This window comes from Eschrichtius robustus, chromosome 19 (assembly GCF_028021215.1).
Source record: "Eschrichtius robustus isolate mEscRob2 chromosome 19, mEscRob2.pri, whole genome shotgun sequence".
In the NCBI taxonomy this organism is placed as follows: Eukaryota; Metazoa; Chordata; class Mammalia; order Artiodactyla; family Eschrichtiidae; genus Eschrichtius; species Eschrichtius robustus.
The window spans coordinates 55,846,573-55,874,045 of NC_090842.1; the positions used below are offsets into that span (position 1 = coordinate 55,846,573).

At 51.5% G+C, this 27,473-nt stretch overlaps 1 protein-coding gene across 5 annotated transcripts; it reads left to right on the top strand.

The window, feature by feature from the left end:
* Positions 1-27,394, top strand: CATSPERG (cation channel sperm associated auxiliary subunit gamma). Of its 5 annotated transcripts, XM_068528986.1 has the most exons (28): positions 1-580; positions 668-721; positions 4,742-4,886; positions 5,234-5,360; positions 5,533-5,605; positions 6,592-6,747; positions 11,601-11,772; positions 13,006-13,143; positions 14,724-14,783; positions 15,015-15,134; positions 15,719-15,769; positions 15,874-16,003; positions 16,541-16,652; positions 17,645-17,803; positions 17,901-18,013; positions 18,803-19,016; positions 19,355-19,417; positions 19,520-19,706; positions 19,791-19,909; positions 20,052-20,132; positions 20,223-20,279; positions 24,303-24,459; positions 24,663-24,726; positions 24,877-24,972; positions 25,248-25,337; positions 26,530-26,622; positions 26,713-26,812; positions 26,897-27,394. In XM_068528986.1, the coding sequence occupies exons 1-28, from the start codon at positions 326-328 to the stop codon at positions 27,179-27,181; spliced, it is 3,471 nt and encodes a 1,156-aa protein (XP_068385087.1). In that variant the 5' UTR covers positions 1-325; the 3' UTR covers positions 27,182-27,394. The 5 variants fall into 5 exon arrangements, with proteins under 5 accessions (XP_068385087.1, XP_068385086.1, XP_068385083.1 ...); XM_068528985.1 differs by lacking the exons at positions 4,742-4,886; positions 5,234-5,360; positions 5,533-5,605 and having other exon boundaries at positions 19,788-19,909; XM_068528982.1 differs by lacking the exons at positions 4,742-4,886; positions 5,234-5,360; positions 5,533-5,605 and having other exon boundaries at positions 1-721; positions 19,788-19,909.
* The last annotated feature ends 79 nt before the right edge of the window (positions 27,395-27,473 follow it).

The following is a 27,473-nucleotide window of genomic DNA, read 5'->3' on the forward strand; positions in this document are numbered from 1 at the left end:
GTTAAGGGGAGAGACCAGGAGGCGGGGCGAAACCTGGAGTAGGGGCACGGCCAGGAGCAACAGGAGGGGCGAGACCTGGAGTAGTAGCTGAGGCGGGGTCCAGAAGTGTAGTAGTAAATGCAGGGCCGAGTTCGGGAACAAAAGCAAGGGTGGAGCCTGGAGCAAAAGTAGGAGTGGAGTGAGGAGCAGAGGCGGGGCCAGGAGCAGGGACGGGACGAAGCACCGGAGCGAGACGGGATCTCAGAAGGCGCCTACCAAGAACAGTCTTGCAAGCTGGTGACCTCCGCATTCTCCAGGTTGAAGCCACGTTATCCGTTGCCCCGAGATGTCCCCTGCTGGTCCTGCGTGGCCGAGGCTCCGAGTCCTGCAGGCGCTGTGGGCACTGCTGGTGGTGCTGTTGGCACCGTGGAGGTTGTGGGCGATAAAGAATACCCAGGAGTGCACCTGGCAGGTTGTCCTGAACAACTTTGAGACAGTAGGCAAGAAGGACGCGAGCGATCGTTTCGTCGATCAAGAGCCCTTGTACACAGTGGACAAAGTGTTCAGCCTGCTAGTGGACGCGCCCATCGACCCGGACGAGGTGAGGGGACTGGTGTCAGGCAAACGGGAGAGGTCCCGGACCTGCACCCGACTGGGCTCTGGACATTTGCCCACCCTCTCCTTGCAGACATACCTGGGCTTTCCTTACTACCTGAAGATCAACTACTCCTGCAAGGGAGAGGTGAGTGGGTGCAGAGGAGGTGGGCTCATTCTGTCGGGGCCTCAGTTTCCCCATCTCTAACATTTGAATAGCGGTGGCACCACCAGACCCTAGGGACCTTAAAGATTCAAGAAGATTCCCGGTATCCCACGAGGCACATAGTTGGTGCTCAAGTAAGCTATTTCCGTTTTTAAAAATTGACGTATAGGGTCTTCCCTGGCGGTCCAGTGGTTAAGACTCCACGCTTCCACTGCAGGGGACACGGGTTCCATCCCTGGTCGGGGAACTAAGATCTCGCATGCCCCACATCGCGGCCAAACAAAACAAAATAACAACAACAAAACACTGTCCTCAATAAAGTGAAGAAAATAATTTTCAAAAATTGAGATATAATTCACATACCATAAATTCACTATTTTAAAATATACAGTTCGGGAATTCCTTGGCGGTTCAGTGGTTAGGACTACGAGCTTCCACTGCAGGGGACACGGGTTCGATCCCTGGTTGGGGAAATAAGATCCTGCAAGCTGCGGGATACAGTTCAATAGTTTTTTGTATATTTACAAAGTTGTGCAACCATCACCACTATCTTGTTCCAGCACATTTTTATCACCTCAAGAGGAAACCCTGTACCCCCATCCCTTCAGCCCCTGGAGACCACTAATCTACTTTTTGCCCCTATGAATTTGCTTATTCTGGACATTTCATATAAATAATGGAATCATACAGTATGTGGCCTTTTGTATCTGATTTCTTCTCAAGGCTTATCCATGTTGTAGCATGCATCAGTATTTCCTTTTTATGGCTAAGTAATATTCAATTGTATGGATGTGCTACATTTTGCTTATCCATTCATTAATTGATGGACATTTGGGTTATTTCCACTTTTGAGGGGGGATATTATGAATAATGCTGCTATGAACATGTCTGTACAAGTTTTTGTGTAAACATCTGTTTTCAGTTCTCTTCACTATATACCTAGGAAAGGAATTGCTGGGTCATATGTTAACTCTGTTTCTCTTCTGAGGAACTGCCAGCCTGTTTTCCAAAGCAGCTACACATCATTTTATATTCCCATCAACAATGTATGAGGGGTCCAGTTTTTCTATATCCTCACTTGCTCTTGTTCATCTTTTTGATTATAGCCATCTAGTATGTGTGAAATGGTATCTCAGTGTGGTTTTGACTTGCATTTGCCTCATAACTAATGATGTTGAACATCTTTTCATATGCTCGTTGACCATTTATCTTCTTTGGAGAAACGTCTTTTCAGCTCCTTTGCCCATTTAAAAACTGGGTTATTTGTCTTTCTACTGTTGCATTGTAAAATTTCTTTTTATATACTGGATACTAGTTCCTTATCAGATATATAATTTGTAAATATTTTTCACATTCCACGTCTTTTCACTATCTTGGTGATGTCCTTTAAAGCACAAAAGCTTTATGTTTATTGAGATATAATTCACATGTCATACAATAGCACCAAAGTTTTTAATTTTGATAAAGTCCAATTTATCAGGTTTTTTCATTTGTTGCTGATGCTTTTGGTGTTGTCTAAAAAGGCTTTACCTAACCAAAGTCACGAAAATTTACTTCCATGTTTTCTTCTAAGAGTTTTTTTGTTTGTTTGTTTGTTTTAGCTCTTACGTGTAGGCCTGTGATTCATTTTGAGTTAGTTTTTGTATATGGTGTGAGGTAGGGGTCCAACTTTTACATGTGAATATCCAGTTATGCCAGTACCATTTGTTGAAAAGATTATTCTTTCCTCATTGAATTGTCTTGGCACCCTTGTCAAAAATCAATTGACCATAAATATAAGGGTTTATTTCTGGGTATAATTCTGTTCCATTGCTCTATATGTCTATCCATATGCCAGTACCACACAGTCTTGATCACTGTAGTTTTGTATGAACTTTTCAAATTGGGAAGTTTGAGTCCTCCAACTTTGTTCTTCTTTAAGACTGTTTTGGCTCAAGTAAGCTTTCTGAGGACAGTAGAATGTTGTGGTCTAGAACTGAAGTTCTGGAGGCTACAGACTTGGGTTTGAATCTGCCATTAACTAACATTACTTGGAGGAAGTATAGCATGATAGTGAATCCTTTGGGCTCTGGAGCCAGGCTGCCTGGCTTCAAATCCCAGCTCTGCTACGTAGTAGCTGTGTGATCTCAGGCAAGTTACTTAACTTCTCTGTACCAAAGTTTCCTCATCCTTAACAAGGGTACAATAATGATCATACCCACTTCATAAAATGATTAAATAAGTGTGAAGCACTTAGCACAGTGCCTGGTTCATAGACAGGGCTCAGTGAATGCTAGCAACAAGTTTCTAGAGTGTGATCCTGGGCAGAGAGTTTACTCCATGAGCCTTCTCTCCTTATCTGTGAAAGCGTGATAATAATTCCTTTATCTGTTCATGCAACACCTGCTCTGAGTCAGATCCTCTTTTTTTTTTTTTTCACAATGGGGTGGGGAAGGCGGTACAATGATAAACAACGTGGCCGGTTTTTCTTCTGGATGCAGCCCACCAGGGAAACAGACAATTGGCAAGTAAATATATAAAATGATTTATTACAGTAATCAGTGCAAAGATGAAAATAAAATGAGGTGATATGTCAGAAAGGAGGGTGTTAGCTGGGGTGGTTGGGGAAGGTCTCTGAAAAGCTTGAGCAGAGAGTGGAATGATGAAAAGGGACACACATGCGGAGAACTGGGGAAAACATCTGGGCTGAGGGAACAGCCAGGACGGAAGCCAGTGTGTATGAGGAGCCGACCAGAGGCCTGTGTGGCTGGAGGAGAGTGAGCGAGGGGGAGAGTGGGAGGAGATAGTGAGGACCTGGCTTTCCCCCTGAGTGAGGTGGAGCCATGAGAAGGTTCTGAGCAGAGGAGGGATGTGATGGGACTCAGGTGTTCACAGGCTGAATGGGGGGCAGGGCAGGAGCAAGGAGACAGGGAGGGGGCTGATGCTCAGTCCGGGCAGGAGTGGAGGGTGGACAGGACCAGGGTGGTCATGGCCACGGTAGCCCTGTCGGGGAGGAGGTCCCCGCCCACCAGCACCTGCTACCCTGTGATTGGAAACCCTGAGGCAGGGCTGGGGCTGGTGTAGGGGGCAGGATTGAAAGGGCCCTGGCCTAGGCATTCCTCAGGATGAAGGCCTGTGCAAAAGGGGTCAGACCTGTTAAATCTCCTGCCCGCATCTCACAGCTGCCCCCACACCCCTGCCCACAGTGGCTTGAGCACAGCTGTCTCTTGGGGATGCCTCCAAGCCTTTGCTAGTGCTGTTCTAGGGACTTCCCTGGTGGTCCAGTGGGCCCTCCCAATGCAGGGGCACGGGCTCAATCCCTGGTTGGGGAACTAAGATCCTGCATGCCGCACGGTGTGGCCAAAAAAAAAAAAAAAAAATTAATGCTGTTCTATACCCTAGAACACCTATCTTCCTCCTTCCATCTCCGCTCTAAGCCCTGCCCTCCCTTCTTAGCCCAGCCAGGATCCTGGCATCTCTGGGAGGTTGTCCCTGGCTGCCCCGTCACCCTCTTCCCCAGTTCCTTTCTGTCTAACTGCCCCATCCCACCCTCAGCCCCAGGCCCCAGCCCACAAACCTGGTGTCGGTGGCAGAGACTCTAATTTCTCTGGGTAGGGGGTGGGGTAGAAGCCTCAAGAGTGGGACTTGAAATCCCTGAAGTGAGGGAAGAGGCTGCTAGTATCGTGGGTGCCAGGCACTCCCACCTTTACATTTTTGCTTATCCCATGCTGTCCTTCCCCATGCACATCCAAATTCTGTCTGAGGACCTTGCTCTGGACTCGCCTCCTCCAGGAAGACCTCCTGACTCCCTCCACAGCCCAAAGCACTTCTGCCCATCTCCTAGCCTGGCCCATCCCCTGACCCAGCCCCAACCCTAGACCATGTTCTCTGACCTTCCCTCAGTGGAGAGTCTGTTCTCCTGACCCAGCCCCAGGAAGAAGACAGGCTAGTAAAGGTGAGGTCAAGGCAGCGGGACCCACAGGCTATCTTAAGGACACACTTGTGGGGCCATCTCGCCCTCAGTCCTCTGAGGCCCTGGTCCGCAAGGGCCACCTGACGGGGCTGAAGCCGGTGGTGCTGGTCACCTTCCAGTCCCCAGTCAACTTCCATCGCTGGAAGATAGAGCAGCTGCAGATCCAGATGGAGGCAGCCCCCTTCCGCAGCAGAGGTGGGCCTGGAGGGCTCCCGGAGGGGTCACAGCACGGCGGGCATGTGGGGACATTGCCAGGGACCTCAGCAGGGTTCATGACCTTGAGGCGAGGCTGGGACCATCAAAGGGGCCTATGACCTGGTGGGCGTGTGGGTTTGTTGGGGGCCTCACAGAGGTGTCTGACCTGGAGGGGGGCCCGGGGAGGCCTCAGCAGGTTCCTTGGCCTAGATGGGACCACACAGAGGCCCCAGTGGGGTCCATGGCTGAGGGGGGGGGGCGTGGGGAGTTGCAGGGGGATCCCAGTGGTCTGGGGGGCTTGCTACTGGAAGGCCCCAGCAGCCTCAGTACCCCCTGCCTGCCAGCAGAGAGGTGTAATGCAGAGGAGGTGTGTCTCATGAGCTGGTACACGCCCATGCCCATCAAGAACGGCAGCGTGGTCATGCGCGTGGACGTTAGCAGCAACGGCCTGGGGCCCTTCATTCCCAATAAAAGGTGCCCTTTCCCAAACCCGGGGCGGGGGGTAGACTCTGGGAAGGGCTTCCTAATCCCCAGATCCCCAAAGAAGACAGGAGGAGCCCAAAGGGAGGGAACAGGACAGGGAGGTGGCAGTGAGCTGTGGCAGGAGCCGGAATCCTCACCCGTGCGTGCCCCACACCCACCTCAGGTTTCAGGTGAATATCAACGGCTTCCTGGAGAGACAGCGAGACACCACACTCCAATTCACTGTGGGAAATGAGGTGAGGGGGCCCGGATGGTGGGAAGGGTAGAAGAGGGGGTTAAAGACAGTAGGCTGGGGCCCTGATTACTTCCGAAATGAGTGGCAGATTCCATTTACAGAGCATTTACTGTGTGCCGGCCCCCTGGCGACGTGCCCTGCTAAATGCACAATCACATTAGGTCTTGACAGTGACCTGTGAGGGAAGGTACTCTCACATACCCATCTTAAAGAGGAGAAAACTGAGGCCCCAAAAGGATGGAGCCATTTGTCCACAGGCTCTCGGCATGTACATATGGAACGAGACTTGAGACTGTGTCTGCCTGACTCCTGCACCCATATTCTTAACCACAGTGCATTCATTCATTCATTCATTCAGCAGGCACTTCCTGAGCACACAGTGTGGCACCATGGGAACATAACAGTGAACACACAGACCCAAATCCCTGTCCTCTCTTAGAGCTGACAGTCTAGTGGGAGAGACAGACCGCAAACCAGTAAACATGAAATCAGGTAAATTCTGTAGCAGGTTAAAAGGTGGTTAGTGCTCTGGAGAGAATTCAGAGTGAGAGGAACTGGGTCTGTGCAGGAGGGGACGGCAGTGTTTAATGGAATGCTCAAGAAAGGCATAACTGATGGGAATTCCCTGGCAGTCCAGTGGTTAGGACTCCATGCCTTCACTTCGGAGGGCCCAGGTTCGATCCCTGGTTGGGGAAATAAGATCCCACGAGACCCCACATCCGCGCAGCGTGGCCAAAAAAAAAAAAAAAGGCATAATTGAGAAGCTTGGCATTTGAGTAAAGGGAATCACGTGGCTACTAGGGGATACAGAGGGAACAGTCTGTGCAAAGGCTCTGAGGAGCAGGAGGCCCATGTGGCCGGGAGAGAGTGGGTGAGTGGGAGAGTGGTGGGGGATGAGATCAGAGAGGCGATGGGGGCAAGCAGACGGAACCGTGGGAGAGGGAAGGGAGGGGGGTGTTGAGCAGCCCTCCTGCCCCTGCCCCGCAGCTCTTCAATCTGATACCCCGGTACTTTGTGAATGTCCCGTCGAGGCCCCTGTGGTACACTGTGGACCAGACACCTGTGTTCATCCTGGGCGGCATCCCTGAGGAGAAGGCCATCCTGCTGACTGACACAAACTTCAAGGACTTCTTTCTCGTGGAGGTGAGTTGATGCAGGGCAGATGGTGGGCCGGGCCTCAGCTCCTAAAATGGTGGGGGGGCCTGGGGCCAGAGAAAGGTCCCCAAAGACCTACCACCGATGAGAGGCAAATAGCATGAATGAAAGACATAAGACCGCAACCAGACAGCCTGGGTTCAAGTCCTGGTTCTGCCACCTCCTGGCTGTGCGATGTTGGGCAAGTCACTTCACCTGGGCCTCAGATTCCCCATCTGTAAAATGGGAACAATATTTATATTTACCTCACAGAATCATTGCGAGGATGATATAAATTAATGTCAGCCGGACACAGCATGAGCACTATGTGAGTCAAAGCTATTAGTATTTATAGGTCCACCATTTGTAATTCTGAAATCCAAAATCTTTGAACGGCATTTTCAGAAGTTTAGGGCTACAATGTATTTGTTGAGAAACCCCGACCTGAGCTAACAAAGGCTACTTTTTTTAGTCTTTATGCATTCCATTTAGTGTTAACATTCAGATGCTGTCCTGCAGAAATATTAAGGAGTTTGATTATGGGGTGTTGCCCCAGACCCCACTGGGGTTTGGATGGTATATATGTGCCATCTTGCCTTCTAAACTGGAAAATTCTGAATTTCGATATAGGCTCAGCATTGTGAGCCTATATTATTCCCAGAACAGGGAAGGAGCGTCTGAAGCAAGGTTCTTTTGGTGTGAATGACAAACACGTTTGAATTAATTGCAGCTGTAGGCAGAACTCCAAACCAGTTTGGTTTAAGCAGAGAAATGGCTTTAGTAGGTGTGTCTAACTGCAAAGCCCAGACACAGCTCAGCCTGCGGGCCTGGCTTGATTCAGGGCTCAAATGAGGACTCCAGCTTTCGGCTCCACTTCTTCTGGATTAACTCCATCCTCAGTGTGATTCATATCATCCCAACTCCCAGGCAGAGAGAAAGGGAGCGTCTGTTTCCCAAATAACTTAAAAAAAAAAAAAAAAAAAAAAAAAAAATCCTGAAATTTGTTTGCTTGGTCCTGATTGGCCCAGCTTGAGTCATGTGTCCCAAAAGAATGGAATGTGCCAGCTGGCTTAGCACAGGTCATGAGATCTATCCTAATGAGGAGGGCAGCCGAGACACGAGGCAGAGAAAGGATGGTTCCCCCAGAGTGAAATCAGGCTAGCTTTGCCACAAGTTGGGGGGATAAGATGCTGGCTGTTAACTGTGTCCAAGATAACAATTGTGCACACAGCAACCCCCAAAGATTGCCTTAGCCTCCTCCCCTTAAGGCTGAAAGCCCCGCGCATGATTTCTGACAACCCCATGTGGATTAATGTTCTCTCATGTCCCTCTGGCTATGACTTCCGGCTTCTACTGATCTCATTTCATTTACAGACAGTCTCCCTGTCCTGGGTCAGCTCTCTTGGCCCAAGTCTTTCCAGACCTTGCTCAGCTTTCATGCTCCTGACCGAAACACACCCACAGGAAATATGTGGCCGATGTGGATTCTGCTGAAGAGATTTGGAGGACACAGAAGGGGGTTTATGTCCTGAGAATGAAAAGTGCAATTTGAACTTCAGTCATCCTTGTTCTTTTTTTTTTTTTAATTTATCAAGATGAAACTCATAAAATTCACCACTTTTTTTTTTTTAAAGATTTTTTTTGATGTGGACCATTTTTTTAAACTCTCTTTTGAATTTGTTACAACACTGCCTCTGTTCCATGCCCTGGCCCTTTGGCCTCGAGGCACGTGGGATCCCAGCTCCCCCGACCAGGGATCGAACCCACACCCCCTGCACTGGAATGCGAAGTCCCAACCACTGGACCGCCAAGAAAGTACCTAAAATTCACCACTTTAAAGTGAACAATTTAGTGCCATTGAGTACATTGATACTGTGCAACCACCAACTCTTGTTTCCAAAAAGTTTCCATCACTCCAAAATCAAAGCCTACTTATTCTCATTCTTTAATCACAGGGATTTTTCCCATATTGTTGTCTCCTCTCTGTTTTCCTTCCTCTTGTTTCACCTCACCACTCCCTTCTAGACTGCCCCTAGGGTCCCATAGGAATCCTCCCCCTACTCAGCTCTCTTCCGCCCTGAGTTGGTCAGGTTTAGACGCTGTAACAGGAGTTCCCTGGTAGCCTAGTGGTTTGGATTCTGGGCTTTCAGTGCCACGGCCTGGGCTCAATCCCTGGTCAGGGAACATCCCTCAAGCTGTGTGGCCAAAAAAAAACCAAACCCTGTAACAAAGAGGCTCCTGAGAGAGAGTAGCTTAAATAGTCACTATTGCTCATTCCCCGAACAGTTCAGAAGTGAGAAACCCCCGTCCCTTCTATTTTCCTGCTTCACCATCCTCTAGGCCCCACGTGTTGATCTCATCAGTGTGATCAGAGCTGGGTCATGCCTATGTCCATATTCCAGCCAATTGGGAAGGAGAAGGAGCAGAAGTGAAGGGCAAGCTATTTTCTCTTCAGCAAGTTTCACTTCCACTCACATTCCATTACTGAGGAATTAGTTACTTGGCTACATCCAACTGCAAAGGAGGCTGGGAAGTATAATTTCCGTCTGGGTGGCACATGCCCTGCTAAAACTCAATTACCAAAGAATATGGGAGAAAGGGATTTGGGAGTCCAACTAGCCACCTGCCAAAAATGGAAGAGGAAATTTGTAAGCTTGTGTAACCAAAAAATTCAGGACTTCAGGTCCAGCTTGACCCAGGATTTCAAACAATGTCACCAAGACTGAGCTGCTCTCTCTCCATCTCTCGGACCTGGTTCCTCTGTATTGACTTTGTGCTCAAACATCTCTGTACTTGGAATTGCAAAGGCTGCATCTCAGGCCCACATCCAGTGGGAAAGATCTTTCCTTTACCCTCTAACCCCCAAATCCCAAGATTCTTTCCACTTGGTGTGGCTCACCATTTGGTCACCTTGACTCAATCACTGTGGCCAGAGACACCCACCATGCTGCTTTTTTTTTGAGTTAAATGAGTCAGAACTCTCAAGCTCTGCTCAAATAAGAAATCCAGCTGACTCATAGCTTTTCTTTTTCTCATGTATGTGGGAGAAGGGAGATGTGATGATCCTCTTCTGGTTTAACAAAGAAAATTTCCAAGTATTTCTTCTAGAAAACAGAGGCAGCACTTTAAATATTAACAGGGCAATAGATTAAGTATGACAACCAATCAAAATGACACATTGAGAGGGTACAGGTTAGTTTCACCAGGCACAGCAACAATGTCTGTGGTCTGTAGAAATCTCTTATGTGCTGAATAGGGTAGGGAAGTGAGAATGTACATGTTACCCTTAACTTGATGAAATTTCCCTCAGCAGCAGAACTTAGAGTGTTACTTTGATATATGCTTTTTATTGGAAAAGTTAGTGAAAAATTCCACTTTTTAGTGGAAAATTTCAATCAAACACAAAAGTAGAGAATTGTATAATGAACCCAGCTTCAATAATTAACATTTTGCCTTTTTTTGTTTTTTTGATCCCACTATTTTTTTTTTTTTTCCTGGAATGTTTTAAAGAAAATTCTAGCCATCATACCATTCACCTGTAAATTCTGGAAATAACTGAGGAAGTGTCTCTAACACATGAGAACTTTTAAGAAATAAAACCACAATGCCATTATAATGCCTAGCAAAATTAACAGTAACCCCTTAATAGCATCTAACCCGGTCATAGTCAATTTTCCCCAATGATCTAAAAATATGTTTTACAGTTGGTTTGTTTGAATCAGGACCCACACATTGCATTTGGTTGTTACGTCTCTTAATACTCTACCTTTTTTTCAGGCAATTTAAGAAACCAGGCCTTTTGTCCCATAGAATTTGGCTGTTTGCTTCTTCACAGAATCGATTAAAACTTGTTCGTCTGACCCTATGTATTAGTCTGCTCAGGCCGCCATAATAAAATACCATAGACTGGGTGGCTTAAACAACAGAAGTTTATATTCTCATAGTTCTGGAGGCTGGAAGTCCAAGATCAAGGTGTCAGCAGGGTTGGTTTCTCTCCTGGGCTTGCAGAAAGTACCTCCTCACTGTGTCCTCACATGGCCTTTTCTCTGTGGGCATGAGTGGAGAGAGAGAGAGATCTCTGGTGTCTCTTTCTCTTTTTATAAGGACACCAGTCCAATAGGATTAGGGCCCCACCCTTATCACCTTGTTGAACCTTAATTATCTCCTTAAAGGCCCAAGTACAGTCGTGATGAGGGCTAGGGCTTCAACATATAAATTCTGCTCATAACAACCTATGTTGCCTATAAACTGGTAGTGAGCTCTAGAAGCTTGGTTAAACTTAGACTCAAAAAAAAAAAAAACGGGAATTCCCTGGCGGTCCAGTGGTTAGGACTCCACACTTCCACTGCAGGGGGCCCGGTTCGATCCTGGGTAGACTCAATCTTTTAGGCCCTTCATTGGTGGTGCTTTCCCACTGTTAGTGATATTGCCAGTGCTAGTGATCGTTCGTAAGTTCAGATGGTGTCAGCCTGGCAGCCAAATTGTCTTCACGATAGAATAGGATTATTAAAAGTGTGCCTTGGGCCAAGCTTGGGATCTTTTGGATCCACATGAGTACAACCCTGACTGTGGCCTGGGGAACCGGGTCTGCTGAGCACCGTTGAGTGTGCTGTGTACTGCCCAACTCTAGGGAGCACAGAAAGCCCCAACTGGCTCTGGCCTGGGTCACCTGCTTGCAAGGGAAGTTTGCTGGGGAAGTTTGGCCACCAAGATGCTGCTGCAGCGTGAGCAGGGAGGGGACCCTGGGGGCAGCCGCATGTGTTCATTCCAAGCAGTTGTCAGAGCTGGTGCCTCGAGGCAAGAGAGGACACAGGGGCTGAGACCAAGGCCACCTGCCTACCACTGGCTCTACTCCCTTGCAGTTGAGCATTGACAGTTGCTGGGTAGGCTCCTTCTACTGCCCCCAGGCCAGCTTCACTGCTACCATCTTCGATGCCATCGCCACCGAGAGCACCCTCTTCATTCGGCAGAACCAGCTCATCTACTGTTTCACGGGCACCTATACCACACTCCACGAAAGCAACCGTGGCAGCGGTGAGGGGCCCCTGGCCGGGTCACATACCCGGGTGTCCTTGGCATCTTAGGCAAGGGGACCTGCCTGTTGGAGCCCCAGGGAGGGCGCCTCAGTGAATCCATCACTGGAGGCGCCTGGGAATGGAATTGCCGTGAGTGGGGAGGGGGATGTTGGGACTTCCCAAGCTCCTGAAGCATCGCTGCCCACCCTGCAGTGGCCTCCTCCTACCCTCTATATGCTGGGCTGAGGCTTTCATCCAGAGCTTCCCAGGAGTTGTGAACCGACTAAGGGCAGAGAGAGGTGTGAGAGTGAAGGGAGGGAGCAGAGAGAAAGACACACGGTGCACGTGCACTCACACACAGACGTGCAGAGAGAGAAAGGCAAAATGGAGAGAGATGCATACCAAGCGAGAAATGTGGGGGGCTGGAGAGTGGCAGAGAGTCAGAAAAGAAAGACATACAAAGAGAGAAACAGAGATGGGCCGTTGGAGAGGCAGTGCCATGAGGGAGATTGATCAGAGGGGAAATACAGAGACTTTTGATTCAGCCTCATCTGTTAAATGATACCAAAGCCCTAGTTCTTCTCACTTTCTGCCCCTGCCCTATCTAAATGAAAGATGTCAACTTATAGAGTCACAGAAACTTGTACTGTAACCCATGTTTCATTAGTTAGTGAGTGTTCCCAACAGCTCTATTTTTCTCCCTTTCTTTCTTAGGGCACTTTGACAGTGGGAAGGACCAAGTTAAAACAGATTTAAGTCAAAGACGGGTGTTTATTGGCTTAGATAGCTGGAAAACTCAGGAGCATGTTGTTTTCAGGCACAGTTGGATCTAGGGGCTCACTGCAGCTGTTAGGCCCATCTTTGTGGTACTGCCCCACTCCATCCAGCAACTGCAGGCTTTTATGCCGGGGGTGGAGGTGGGGGGCAGGAAAGAATATCTCTTTGTTAGTGGTTGCAAGCTGAGAACTGTCTCTGATTTGCCCAGCTTGGTCACATGCCCAGCTCAGAACCCATCCTCTGGCCAGTGAAATAGAAGAGTGGGGTCAGCCCAATCTGAACCTTGTGGACAGAGTGTGAGCGGGGCTGGGGGGATTTTCTCAAAGGCAGTTGGGGCGCTATACCAAGGGGCCCTCGGACGCCACACTGAACTGTCACTCCAGTGGGAGAAGACAGATAACAGGCTCATTAAGGCCTGGGAAATGTGGATGGGGACCCAGGTCCCAGGCTCAAATGTCTGTGCTGGCCCCCACAGAGAGATGGGTTCGTGTCCTGGCTAACGAGTGCATCAAGAAGTTGTGCCCTGTGCATTTCCATAGCAATGGCTCCGAGTATGTCATGGCCCTCACCACTGGCAAACACGAAGGTTACGTCCACTTTGGGACCATCACAGGTAAGTTTGGGGGTCTCCAACGGCCCAAGAGACCCCTCCATACCCTCTCACTTCTAAGAATTCTGACCCCAGGCCCTCACCCCTCACCGTATTCCTTCAGGAGGGGTCCCAGGCTGGAGGTTCTCCCTGTGAGTCGATATGGGTTTATGCCTTTGTAGGGGCAGGGCTTGGGGTGTGTTATGTATCTTTCACAGTGTGTTTGGTTTCAAAGGGCAGAAGCCCAATTCAAAAATCACTTAAGCCGGGACTTCCCTGGCAATCCAGTGGTTAAGACTCTGGGCTTCCACTGCAGGGGGTGCAGGTTCGATCCCTGGTTGGGGAAATAAGATCCTCACATACTGCACGGTATGGCCAAAAAAATTTTTTTAAATCATCTAAGCATAAAAAATTTGTAGACATATAAATGAGAAGACCAGGATCCAACGTCAGGCATAGCTGGATTCAGGGGCTTACAGGGTATATCCTCAGGACTCTATCTCTTGGCAAGGTAGTATAGCATAGGGATTATAGCACGGGTTCTGGAGAGAGACTGCTCTAACACACCCAACTCAAGTCACCTGCAGCTTTGGATAGGTGACTTAACCTCTCTTTTTGGTTTCATATCCTCATTTGCAAAATGGGGCTGATAGTACTAGTACCTGCCTCATCGCATTGATATAAAGATTAAATAAGTTGACATATATAAGGGTCTTAGGAGAGTGCTGGGGACATGGTACTATTCAAGGGTTTATCATTATTAGCCCTGTGATTTGGCTTCATTTTCAGGTAGATACTCCCCTCACGAGGGTTAGAGATGGCCTCCAGGAACTTGGGGCTCACGTGTCCCACCAGTCTGAGTCACCCTGAGAGAGAGAGAGTGGACTCTTCCCCACTGGCTCTAGCACAAATCCCAGGGTGCACTCTGATTGGCCCATTCTGGGTCACATGCTCAGACCTGAGCCAATTACTGTGACCAGAGACAGACATATTCTCTTCTTTTTTAACTTTTTAGAAGAATGTATTTATTTATTTATTTATTTATTTATTTATTTATTTACTCTTGGCTGTGTTGGGTCTTCATTCTTGCGCGTGGGTTTTCTCTAGTTGCAGCGAGTGGGGGCTACTCTTCGTTGTGGTGCGCGGGCTTCTCATTGTGGTGGCTTCTCTTGCTGTGGAGCACGGGCTCTAGGCGCACGGGCTTCAGCAATTGCAGCACACGGACTCAGTAGTTGTGGCGTGTGGGCTCAGTATTTCTGGCGTGCAGGCTCAGTAGTTGCGGCTCATGGGCTCTAGAGCACAGGCTCAGTAGTTGTGGCACATGGACTTAGTTGCTCGGTAGCATGTGGGATCTTCCCCAACCAGGGCTCGAACCCGTGTCCCCTGCATTGGCAGGTGGATTCTTAACCACTGCACCACCAGGGAAGTCCAGGCAGACATATTCTGATAGGCCAGTTGTGAATGACTGAAAGGCCAGTTGAGTGAGAGCTGCCCCAGGGAATCCTGGGACTAAGAACGAGTCACATGCATAATTAGAGAGCCTGTGTGGTGGGGTGCCAGACGGGCTGGGAAGGGCCTGAGCTTTGACCTGCCCTGCTCTGCAGATGGCCGCGTGTCCTTCGAGTTGCTGCCCAGGCAGCGGTCCGTGTGCAATGGGATACTAGGTACCCAGGTCCCAGATGGGTCTGCAGTGGGCAGGGGGTGGGGTGGGTTTGGGGGGGTTGAGGGGGAATTGAAGGTGTGGGAGAGCAGGGGAGGGTGGGAGAGGTCACAGGACAGGATGGGCAATTTCTTGGGGATGGGTGGAGAGTCACTGGGATAGATGTGGCGGTCACAGAGACCATAGAGAAGGACGGGATCTGGGGGCTGCTCTGGACTTCTGCCTTCCCTACCAGTTGTCAACTGCTCCATAACCTGGGCCGTATTCATTGCTGGTGACTACAATCTACTGCTGCTGGTGGAGATCGAAGACCCCTCCACCAGGAAGTATTTCCAGGTGGTCAGCTATGACCTGGGTAAATGGGGCGCCACGGTGGGGGGGGGGGGCTGAGCGGGAAGGGGCAGGAGCTCGGAGTGTGAACTGTGGGCCCATCCTTTGCGATCTGTGCCCAGCAGACAGCTGGAAGGAAATGTTGCTCATGCCACTGCTAGGTAAGGGGCAGTGGTGGAGAACAGGCTGTCTGGGCTGAAGAACCTGAGAGGAAGTCAATGAGACTACAACAGAGGGGAAAGGGGAGGAGAGAGATTGGAGACGTGGGCAGACGCCAGACCTGGAAGGGCCTTGTGGCTCACAATAAGGAGATTTGATTTGATTTGATGAAGTGAGAATAGGGCTGCCGTGTACAGCTGTTTAGACTGTGCCTGGCACTCCCCAGCCAAGGAGTCAGAGGAGGCAAGTCCTCTGCCCTAACAGGACTGTATCCTCTCAGAGGAAGTGTCTTTTTATAATTCACATAAAGAAATTCTAAAGATTAATGGGCCCAAATGGGAAGCAGTTGGAGGGTTTTGGGAGGGGTTGGGGATCTGGGGACCTGCTCAGTTTCAGGTCTTGAAAGCTCAGGGCCTCAGGAGATTTTTGCTGTGTTTTCCCCACCTGTAGTCAGTGATTACCTGGTTGTCCTCTACACCATCCCGGAATTCATCCCTGACGGTAGGAGGGGAGGGCAGAGGGGGCTGAAAAAGTGGGAGGGGGCTAGGAGGGGCCCAAGTGACCCCATCTCACTGCTGTGTCCACTCTGCCTCTGCCCCTGCCAGCTCGAGGCCTGGAGTTCCTGATGATCCTAGGGACAGAGTCTTACACCAACTTCCCGATGGTACCCAAGGGCATGTCCTACAACCCGTATAACAACCTGCTGTTCATCTGGGGCAACTTCCTCCTGCAGAGGTATGGGGCCGGGTACAAGTTGGCCTCCCCAACCCCACTAGGGTGGGGGTCCTTTATGAAGTCACCAAGTTTTCAGAGTATGCCCAAGTCCAGAAGTTATCAGGACTGTGATGGGGGAAAAATGGGCTGGGGTGGGCAGAGATGGGATGGGGGAAGCTGATATTTTAAAGCTGGGAGCCCTTTCTTAGATGAAACCTGATATGAGGACCTAACCTATGTGAGCAATAGAAGGGCATTGTCTGGGGAAAGGTAAGGATGCTTTTCACCCCTCAGGAATCCAGGGGTCCCAGAGCCAACTCTATGCGCTGTTGGCAAACTGCCAGTTTGGTTGAACCTTCCTGTTTACTGATGGGCAGGTCAGCCAGAGGGTTTGGAGTGGGGGGCAGAAACTAGAGTCCCAGGCCTCCTTTGCGTGTTCTCACAAGGCTGGTGGAGAACTGAGTAGGTGGTTCCTGCATCGTGTCAGGCCTAGCTGGGGAAGCAGATATTCCTCAGGGCCTTGCCTGGTGCCCCTACGTCCCACCTCTGCCCCTGCAGCTATAACAGTGAAAACTTCATCTACCTGGCGGACTTCCCCAAGGAGCTGTCCATCAAGTACCTGGTCAACTCGTTCTACGGGGACACGGCTATTGTCACAGAGACTGAGGAGGTGGGCTGCCCTGCCCCTCTCACCACTTCCTTTCTGCCCACCCCCAAATCCCAAGGGTTTCCCTTCTTCCCCTGTCAGGGTGAAGGGGCCCAGGAGAGGGAACATCTTCAGGGACCCAGGGGAAGGGCAACGAAAGCTCCATTTATAGCTGAGAACCCTCAAACTCAAAAAGGATAAGTACCTTTCCAAAGTCACTCTGCAGAGTGAAAAACCTGTGCTCAGAGTCATGATGTGATTTCCAGAGGGGGTCCTCTTTCATTCCATCGTGCAGTTCAGTTCATAAATATTGAGGACTTACCGTATGCCTGATCCAGTGCTGGAGACACAGTGGCCAATGAATCAGTGCTGGGCCCTGCCCTCACAGGGTCCCAGTACAGTTGGGAAGATGGACTCGTTCCCAGACTGTGATGGTTCAGAGTAGCCAGGGCTGCAATGCGGAAGACAGCACCTGTGAAAGTTCAGACCTGGTCTGGGGGTGTGTGTGTCAGCGAGGGCTTCACAGAGGAGGCCACGTGGAGGGGGGACATGCTGGAGGCTGGAGGGGATCCTCCAGGTTGAAGCTAAGGAGGAGGTGAGATCTAGAGCAAAATGTGTTGGGGGATGAGACGGTGGGCAATAGTGCAGAGATGGGAAACTGTGGCCAAGGGGATGGTGAGACCATGGAGGGTGCAAAGAGTGAGAAGGAAAAACGAGGGCTCATTCCTCGGATCCCAGGCCTCCAGGGGGTGTATATATTAGGAATGGTTACATTGCAAGTAATAGAAACTCAAGCAGACTAAAACGCTGAAGAAATTTATCATGGCGAGTGAGGGCTGTAAGCAGAGGTGTTTGGGTCTGGGGAGTAGAGAAATGCCTTACCCGATCCCAGCTGGAGGTGAGCTCCCACGCTTCAGCCCCTCAGGGAATGGGGCCCACACACTCGGCAGAGCGAGAGGTGGGGGTCACAGGGCCCATGGCCCTCACACACACACACCCGGCTGTCTGACCCCCAGATCTGGTACCTCCTGGAGGGTAGCTACCAGGTGTACAAGCTGTTCCCGTCCAGGGGCTGGGAGGTGCACGTCAGCCTCCAGGTGATGCAGCAGTCCTCTCTCTACGCCCCCAGTGAGACCATGGTCACCCTCTTCTACGAAGACAACAAACTGTACCAGGTGCTAAGCAGGGGGCTATGGGGAAGACGTGGGGGAGACACGGGGCAGCTGCAGGGCGGCTGACACCCGCTCATGTGGCCCTGCCTTCTCGCTGCAGCTGGTGTACCTTATAGACAACCAGCAGGGCAGGCTCGTCAAGAGGCTTGTGCCTGTGGAGCAGCTTCTGGTGTACCAGCAGATCAGCAACGACTACCTCTTGGAGCGGCAAGGGTGAGAAGATACTGGGCCACAGCAGCAGTCAGAGCCTTAGGCGCTCGCTGCCTGTGGGAAGCTCCCATTCGGGGGATGGGGGTGGGGTGGAGACCAAGCCATCCCCGGTGACGACCGCTGGGCTCAAAGGAGGGGTCTGACCCAGCCTGGGGACAGGGTGCATCAGGGAGGGCTTCAAGGAGGAAGAGGTGCATGGGCTGTGACCTGAAGGGTGAGGAAGAATTGACCAGGTGATAGCATGGAGCAGGGTGTTCCAGACAGGGGGAACCCCACGTGCCAAGGCCCCCGGGAGGAAAGGAGATTGGCTGATCAAAGAACTGAGAGTGCGGTGCTGCTAGAGTGCAGTGATGGCGGGGTGGACAAGGTGAGCCTGGTGGTCACAGGGAGGAACTTGGACTTCATCTTGAGGGGCCTGGGGAACCACGATGGGACTAAGGGGAGGGGCTCCATGCTCAGATTTTCCTGTGCTCAGCAGTGATTCTTCTGCTCGCCTGCAGAGGAGCCCAGGGAGGCAGCAGGGGGAGGGGGGAGGGGGGAGGACACTTTGGAGGCTGAGTACCGTGGAGGGGGCGGGGGCGAGTCTAGGATGAGGTCCAGGACTCTGGCCTGTGCGGCCGAGGGCCGACCACGTGAACGTGTGCAGGGGCACCAGGGGCTGAGGCTGAGGAGGAAGGGCAGCGATGGATTAGCCTTGGGTAGTCAGCAGCGCAGGGGTGGTAAGGGGGCCTGCGGAGGCTCCCGGTGCGCGCACGGAAGAGTCAGCCGCCGTCCTCCACTACCGCCGCTCAGGAGCCACCTGACGCTCTCCTTCACCAACTTCTGCCCCTTCACGGTGATGCGTCTGCGGGACCTGCCCAACCCGCAGATCTACACGCGCCAGGAGCGCTACCGGGCGCAGCCGCCGCGTGTCTTGGAGCCCTGGGGCTTCCACAGCGACAGCTCGCTCGCTGTCTATCAGGGCCTCGTCTACTACCTGCTTTGGCTGCACTCGAAGTACGACAAGGTGGGCGCCTGGCGGCGGCCGGGACCATCCGGGCCGGGTCTTGGGTGAGGCGGGACCACAGAGGCATAGAAGGCAAGGCCTGCGTGGCCGGGAGAACCGCCGCGGAGGACGGAGCAGAGCAGAGCCGCCTCGGTGCGTCCGAGGCTAAGGCGGGCTGGCGAGGGGGTCGAGCACGGCTCAGGGGAGATGGCTTTGGGGGTGTGGCGGTCGGGCTGAAAGCGGGGCTTGCGGCCGCTTTCAGGGGCAGGGGCTGGGACTGAGGCTAGGAAGGGCTCGGAGGATGCTGCCTGCCTGGGCACGCCCCTTGGCCCCCCTCAAGGTGCCGGCGTTCCCCGCAGCCATATGCGGACCCGGTGCACGACCCCACCTGGCGCTGGTGGAAGAACAAGAAGCAGGACCAGGTGCGTGGAGAGGGTGGCGAATCGGTGGGCGGGCCGAGCCCGGATCCCCCCTCACCGTCCCCCTGTCCGGGCACTGTCTTTGCCCCGCATCCCGTCCCCCAGGATTACTACTTCTACCTGGCCAGCAACTGGCGGAGCGCGGGCAGTGTGCACGTTGACATGGCCAGCTACGAAAAGATCTACGACCTTAAGGCTGAGAACGAGCTGCCCGAGCGCATCTTCCTGGACAAGGGCACCAGCTACCGCTTCTCGGTCTTCCTGACCGCCCGGGAGCCGGAGCCCGTGCACGGTCTGTGGGCGGGGCCGGGTGGCGCCTGAGGGGCGGGGCTTCTGTTGGGTGCGGCGCCCTGACCCCTCCCTCTGCTCCAAGCAGGCGCCTCCTTCCAGGTGCAGAGCCAGGTGGGCCTGGCTGTGGTGCTGGCCGACCCGGGCTGCATCGAGGCGGTGGTGAAGGAGAAGGTCCTTGTTAATCGCAACTCGGTGCTTTTCTGGGTGAGACCAGGTGGAGGGGAGGAGCTGAGGTGACGGCGGAGCTACTGAGGCAGTGGACCTGTTAGAAGCCCGCGGTTATTTGAACTGTCCCTGGGTCCTCCCGCTGGCCTGCTGACCCCTTCATTTCTGCCCCCACCCCCAGGTTACGCTCAGTGATAAAAGGTTTTGCTTTGATCAGGGCATTAGTGGACATCACCTCATGAAAACCTCCATGCTTGTCAAGGTGCGGTCCAAGCCTGGAGGGGAGGGATGCGGACAAGGGAAAAGCCTGGGCCCTTGGGGTCCACCAGTCATCATCTGCTCCTACTCACAGGTGGTGGGCTCGTCCGGGCACTGCTTCCAGAACACGCACCAGGGGCCCCGCATGCAAGTATTGGACTTGGGGTACTGGGCCCTGTGCTGGGAGGGAAGGGGTCGGGTCGAGTCTCAACAGGGCGGAACCCGAGGGCTCCTTCTGGGAATCCCTTGAATGCCTTCCTAATTTCTTCTTTCTCGTTCATTTTCGTCGTTCCCCCGCCCAGCCACCCACTCCCTCCTTTAATCCATTCGTGTTTTCAGAAAGGGCTGCTTCGTGTAGATTGCACACAAGCTTGTATGTTCCTTCTGATACTTTTCTGCAGGGGGAAGTAAAGTATCTGCCACACAGGGCTTCTTTTTCCAATTGGGACAAAGGCAGCACGTGGGCCAGCTTGGCCCTTCCTTCATACCTCGCTCTTCCTTTGCCTGCTCACATGTGCCTTGTTCAAGCCTTTGGGTCCTTGGTTCTTCACTTGCTTACACATGCAGTATCCCCTTTGCACAGAGGCAAACACTGAGGCTCAGAGAGGTGCAGACATCTGCTCAGAGTAACCCTGGGAGCTAATAAGTGGTAGAGGAAGACTTGTTCTCACCCACTTCCCTGCCCAGTCTCCAGGAGACAGACCCTGGTGCTTCTTCCTCCTGGGTTGGTATGACCCAGGGCAGTTAAAAAAAGGGGCTTGTAACAGCTCCCAGCTCCTTGGATTACATGGAATATTCGGGGTCAAATGCAAGGAAGAGTGACTGACCTCAGCCCAATAACAATTTCCTTCTATCCTTAGTGATACGCATTATTTTCGTCTTTATCTTAACCCCAGAAAGTCAAAGTTAACATCTCCATTTTTGACCTAGCACATCCCTTCTGGGAATCTGATCTGCAAAAAAACAGCAAGATTGGAGACAACCTAAATGTCCACTAATAGGGGACTGGTTAAATGGTGATACATCCATGCGATGGAAAACTATGCAACTATTTAAAAAGGGCGGGGCAGGGGGGCCAGAATTCCCTGGCGGTCCAGTGTTTAGGACTCGGTGCTTTCACTGCCATGGCCTGGGTTCAGTCCCTGGTCAGGGAACTGCGATCCTGCAAGCCGCACCGCACCACCCCACCCCCAAGAAAAGGGGGGCGGGGGGACAAATATTTCCACATACTGATGTGGAGTAGTCTCCAAAGTGTATTTTATTCTTAAAAGAGAAAAGCAGGGAATGGAACAGCATATACAAAACGTTAGCACGAAAGAGGTTAATTGAGAACATATATTCATGTTTGCTTTTATTTGCATGAAGAAACCCTGGGGAATTGGGCCAGAAAGTACTCATAATCGTTCCCTACGTGTGGAATAGGGAAGAGGCAGGACAGTTGGAGGATGGGAATGGAAGTGAAATTTTCACTATATATGTGTGTGTGTGTGTGTGTGTGTGTGTGTATCCCTGTATATATCTCCTTTATCTATCTATCTATCTAACCATGATACCCACCTAAAGATTAAGTTTTTAAAAAGTCAATGATTTTTTTTTTTTTTTTTTTTTTTTAACAGACAAGGGAACAGAGGTGCTGAAGTTGGGATGTAGTCTGACTTCTCTTTCTCTGTATCCTCAGGCTGGGGCCTTTCGGGTTTCTTGTCCCTCTCTTTCCCCTCCCCCACATTACCAGATCAAGAGATATATGTATTTGGAAGGCTTGGAGGCTCTCTCTGGCTCCTCATCCTGGAAAAAAATGGGAACTGGAACTAATTTGATAAATAGTGGGTTCTCAATCTGTAAATATGTTGGATGAAGGAAGGAAGAAATAAATTTACACATAATACATGCTCGAGGCTTGGGACATCTCTCAACAGGCCAGCTCCGAGACAGCCCACAGAGGAGAATGGGGCTGAGACTGGGATCCAGAGGACAGACCAGGAACAGATTTCACTCCCTGCGCCCTAAAGCTTATTCATTCATTCAACCAATATTTATTGGGTACCTATTACATCCTATTACATGCCAGCATTGTTTTTTTAGGTGCTGGAGTTACAGCAGTGAACAAAACAGAATTCCTGACCTTATGAAGCTGATGTTCTAGTGGGGGTGGGAGTGTATTCGTTTCCTAGGCTGCCATAACAAATTGCCACAAACTGGGAAATTTATTGTCTCCCAGTTATGGCGGTCAGAAGTCCAAAATTGGGATTGATTCCCTCTGCAGGTTCTGACGGAGAATCTGTTCTGTGCTCTCTCCTAGCTTCTGGTGGTCGTTGACAGTCCCTGACATTCCTTGGCTTGTAGATGCATCACTCCAATCTCTGTCTCCATCTTCACAAGGCCTCCTCCCTATGTGTCTGTGTCCAAATTCCCCTCTTCTTATAAGGACACTGGTCATTGGACTAGGGTCCACCCTAATCCAGTGTGACCTCGTCTTAACTTGATTACATCTGTAAAGACCCTATTCCAAATTAGGTCACATGGGCAGGTACCAGGGAATTAGGACTTCCCTGGTCCTAATATCTTTTTGGGACACACAATTCAACCCAGAACAGAGAGTCAAATAATAAGCGAGAGAAATAAAAGATATTGTATGTTAAGAGGCAATGAGTGCTAGGAGAAAAAGTAGTGGGCAAGGGGCCTGGGGTAGGTTAGCATTTTCCATAGGATGGTTCAGGGAAGACCTGGCTGAAGAGGAAACATTTGAGCAAAGACTTGAAGTCGGGGAGGAAGTGAGCATGCAGTTCTGTGCCGGAAAGCATGTCAGCGAGAGGGGACAGATGGCAGAGGCCTGCAGGCAGGAGTACGCTTCGTGTGTTAGACTAAAGGAACAGCGAGGAGCAGGCATGGCTGGATCAGGGAGGACCCTGGAGAGAGATGAGGTCAAAGCGGTGATGGGCAGGTCACATGGGAGGCATCTGAGCAGAGGAGAGCTCAGGTGTTCACGGAGTCCCTCTGGCTGCAAGTGGGGGACAGCCTGGGGGGAGGGGCGGGAGCAGGGAGGAAATGGTCCAGCCAGGGTGGAGCAGAGGAGTTGCGGGTTGGGGGAAGAGAATAGCTCTATTTTGAAGTTTAGAGACAACAGGATTTCTGGATGGACTGCATGTGGGGGTGAGAGAAAGAGAGGTTTCCAGGATGAGGCCAAGGCTTTTTAGCCTGAACATGCAGGGATGAGGTGCCATAAACAGAGGTGGCCTGTGGATAGATTGAATCTGAGACACCCATTAGACCTCCCAGTGATTCAGTGGCTGATAGGTGTAAAGTCTTTGGCTCAGGCGAGCATGGGAATTGCTTAATCTGTGGCCACGGCCCCTCTCCTCAGTAGCCATCAAGCCCAGGCCACAGTGTCCAGATGTCCATGTTTGACAATTGGGTGAAATCCTTGGGCCCTACCCACTGAATGGGCCAGGAAGGAGTCTTTCATTCCCAATGACAATGTCATGGGGGTTCCCAGATCCCTAACCCCCATCCTGGGCTCTACTTCCCTCATATACCCCATGCTTCCCCCAGGTCTACTGTCTGAGAATTCAGGCTCAACCTCAGCCCTTTATTTTATTTTATTTTTTAAGAACTAATTTTTTTGCCATGCTGCAAGGCTTGCGGGATCTTAGTTCCCCGACCAGGGAGTGAACCTGGGTCATGGCAGTGAAAGCCCGGCGTCCCAGCCACTGAACTGCCAGGGAATTCCCTCAGCCTTGAAAGTCCTGCTTCATAGGTGTAGGTGTTAGTGGTTTGGTATGTCTTATTCTGGAGGCAGTTGGAAGCAACCTGTCTCAGTTTGAATCCCAGCTCTACCACTTACCAGCTGTGTGGCTTTGGATAATAAATAAGTGACTTGACCTCTCTGTGCTTTCACTTTTGCCATCTCTAAAATGGAGATATTAATGGTCTATATCATACAAGGTTGTTTTGAGGATTAAATAAATTTGAATATGTAAAGCACTGAGACCATTCCTCAGTGCCTTGTGCATAGTAAGAGCTACTTAAGTGTTTGCAGTTATTATTGTTTTAACGATCATAATAATAATCACCTTGCCCTCTGGTGAGGGTGAGCCTGGCAGGTAGGGGTGGTGTGAGTGGGAGGAGGGGTGTCTTCCCTGCCCCACCCCTAGAGCCAGGCTTTTCTCCCATTCAGGGCAACCTGATGGTGCCGGTGCTTATCGGCTGCCCCCCAGGCAAGCGCCTTGCCTTTGACATCACCTACACGCTGGAGTACAACCGCCTGCAGAACAAACACTACTTTGACTGCGTGCACGTCGACCCCGAGATGCCATGTTTCCTCTTCCGCGACGGTGCGTGTCCAGCCCCCTCCAATCAATGTTCAGTGTCCTCTGCCCCCACTACTTTGCCCTCCCAGGCCTTTCCTCCCTGCCCGCTCACGGCCCCAGCACCCTGTGCTCTTGCCCTTGGACCGCTCGTCTCTCCTTCTTCCCCTCTCCATCCTCCACTTCCGAGCTAATTTCTCCTCCCCGCCTCAACTCCTCCGACCCCACAGTCTTCTACCCGTTCTTCTTGATCCAAGATTTGGTGACGGGAGATTCTGGCAGTTTTCAGGGCAGGTAAAGTCGTGGCCGAGGCAGCGGCTGACAGGAGTGAGGTGGGGAGTCGGGGGGGTGGGGGGGGAGGAAGTGGGGGGAGGAAGTGGGGGTGCGGGTGGTAGAGGTGATGCAGGACTCCGGACAGTCCATGCGCACCTCTGCTCCCGGCAGCTACGTGCTGAAGGTGGTGGGCGGCGGGCCCACCCTGGACACCATCAAGGAATACAGCGAGGAGGATATCTACCGCTTCAACAGCCCCCTGGACAAGTAATCCCTGTGGTACCGGGCCCATAATCGGCCTTTCTTCCCCTGCAGGCCCCTCCATCTTCCCAGCCGCAGACCAACCCTGGGCTGCAAACCCCGCCCATCTTGGTGTCTCAGGCCCCGCCCACAGCCCAGGCTCCTAGCATCCCACCTACTCGGCCCCGCCCACGGCAGGAGGCTCCGCTCACCCGATCCCCCCCCCCCCACTGCCCCCTCTCCCTTTGGGGCCTCTGCCCGCTGAGGCCCCGGCCCCACTGAGGTTACCCCTTCCTGCACAGGACTGACAGCCTCATCTGGACCACAAGAAACACAACGACCACCGAGGACTCAACCTTCAACATTCTGTCCCACAACAGTTTAGGCATTGAGTGAGTGCCGGGCCGACTGCACGCCCCCTTCTCCCCCACAGTCTGTCGGGCCTGTCCATCCCTTCTGCCTCTGGGAGAGCTCCTGGTCCTCAAGCTGCACTGACTGCCTTTGCGGTCCTCAAATGAGACTGATCTCTACGTGAGCGGGACCCTCTGTCTGCAGGACTGGTCCCTCTTAATCTTTCTTCAGGCCTTAGTTCAGATGCCACTTCATCCAGGAGGGCTTTTCTGACTGTTCTAGATGGGACAGTTTTGCTCTCGTGTCCTCCTGTACGTTCCCCATTCTCACCCTGACCCCTCTGCCCGTGCTTCCTCCTTCCCAGCCCTTACCCCTCTGAGCTGTCACTGTCTCCTGTGGGGTCTGTCTCCCTAATAGTCCAGGTCCAGAATAGACAACATAGTATTTGTTGAATGAGACAATGAACAAGTTAATTCATCCATGGTAGGCATTTATTGACATTTGAATGGAGGTATTAATGAATGAATAAAACAGTGAAGGAATAAGTTAGTACAGGGGGAATTCTCTGGTGGTCCAGTGGTTAGGACTCAGTGCTTCCACCGCTGGGGGGGCCCGGGTTCAATCCCTGGTCGGGGAACTAAGATCCCGCAAGCTGCGAGACACCGCCAAAAAAAAAAAAAAAAAAAAAAAAAAAGCATGTAGGGCCTCAATAACTGGCCCTATAATAATGATAGGAATAATAATAATGAAAGGAAGAAAATGATGCCATGACCAAATGAAGGAAGTGAATGAATGAACAAAGTAGCCAACTTGCACCTATTCGGTATTCGACCTGTGTTTACTGAATATGTGAATGAAGATGTGACTTTGTACCTAGTAGCTGCTCCAGATTCATTTGTGGGATGAAGGAATAAAGGTAGCAAAGAATAAATGAGGAGGTGGCACATAATAGGTATACAATCCATAATCTAGATGAATGCACAGTAACAGAGGAATTGACAGCTGGAGGTGTAAAGACATGAGGAAATGAATGAGTAAACAAACAGCCTGTCACCTGGTAAGGGCTCAGTCAGCCTTATTGGCTAAAGTGGGTGAAGGAGTGAATCAGGGAGAAAGGTAGGAGATTGCACCTAGTTAGTGCTCACCCAGAGTCTGGGGGGTAGAGGGGAAGGTCAGGGATTGGCACGTGCTAGGCATGATTTGTACTACAAGTGCCTGAACTTGGGCCCCCAGGTGGCTCTGTCTGGAGAACTCCCCATGCCATGACACCATTCCGCACAGCATCTTTGCCTCCGAGTTCTTCTTCAAGGTGTTGGTGAGCAATAGGTGAGCCAGACACATGGCCCAGGTGGGGCAGGGGGGCTTCCTGTGGGGTGACCACCTCCTCCCCCAATCCTGAACCCCATCCCCCAACAGAGGTGTGGACAAGAGCACATACTGCGACTACCAGCTCACCTTCCTACTGCACATCCATGGGCTCCCACTCAGTGCCAGGCGGGCCTTCCTCATCCTCATGGTGAGTGGCTCCCCTGGAGCTGCCCTGCTGGGTGGATGGGGGCCCCCAGGCTGCCCACCCACGCCTGTTGTGTGGTGCCTGCAGGTGTCAGCCAGCCTGTTTGTTGGTCTGGTGATCCTCTACATCATCTCCTGCCTCCTGTCGCCCTATGTGGTGAAGGTCTGCAACGTCCTCTGCTGGAAGATCAACAACATCATCGCCTGGGAATCTTACACCTACAGTACCGCCTCCGACACCAGGGCCTTCAGCAACACCTCTGGGACCAAATCTGGGGAGAGCTCTGGGGGCATCTCCAGAGTTGTCTCCAAGGTGGCAGAGGAGAACAAGACGGACACTAAGGAAACCTTGAGGAAGATGTCAATATCCTGAGCCTCTTACCTGCCCCAACTGCCACCCACCCTCATCCCTCGTTTCCTGGGCCATTTTGAACATGCAACCTGTCGCTCGCTCATCCCAGGCCTTTCTCCCTGTTTCGCTTGAATTTTCACTTTGCATTTCAGCACCAGCTGTGGGACCTTGTAAGGACTCATGTTCAATTAGTTTGTACCACTCAGCCACATAAGTTATTAAAATATCAAAATCCTTCTGTGCCAAGCTGGTAAATAGTGGCTTCTCTGTGTGCCTGCCTACTCAGCCCCTCCCCAGAGTGCCCCTGACCTCC

Excerpts from the sequence above, each read along its gene's own strand:
- CATSPERG (XM_068528986.1), top strand. The coding sequence starts at position 326 with ATGTCCCCTGCTGGTCCTGCGTGGCCGAGGCTCCGAGTCCTGCAGGCG. Across the intron at positions 20,280-24,302 it reads ACCAGGGGCCCCGCATGCAA|GGCAACCTGATGGTGCCGGT; the intron begins GTATTGGACTTG and ends TCTCCCATTCAG. Across the intron at positions 24,973-25,247 it reads TTCAACAGCCCCCTGGACAA|GACTGACAGCCTCATCTGGA; the intron begins GTAATCCCTGTG and ends CTTCCTGCACAG.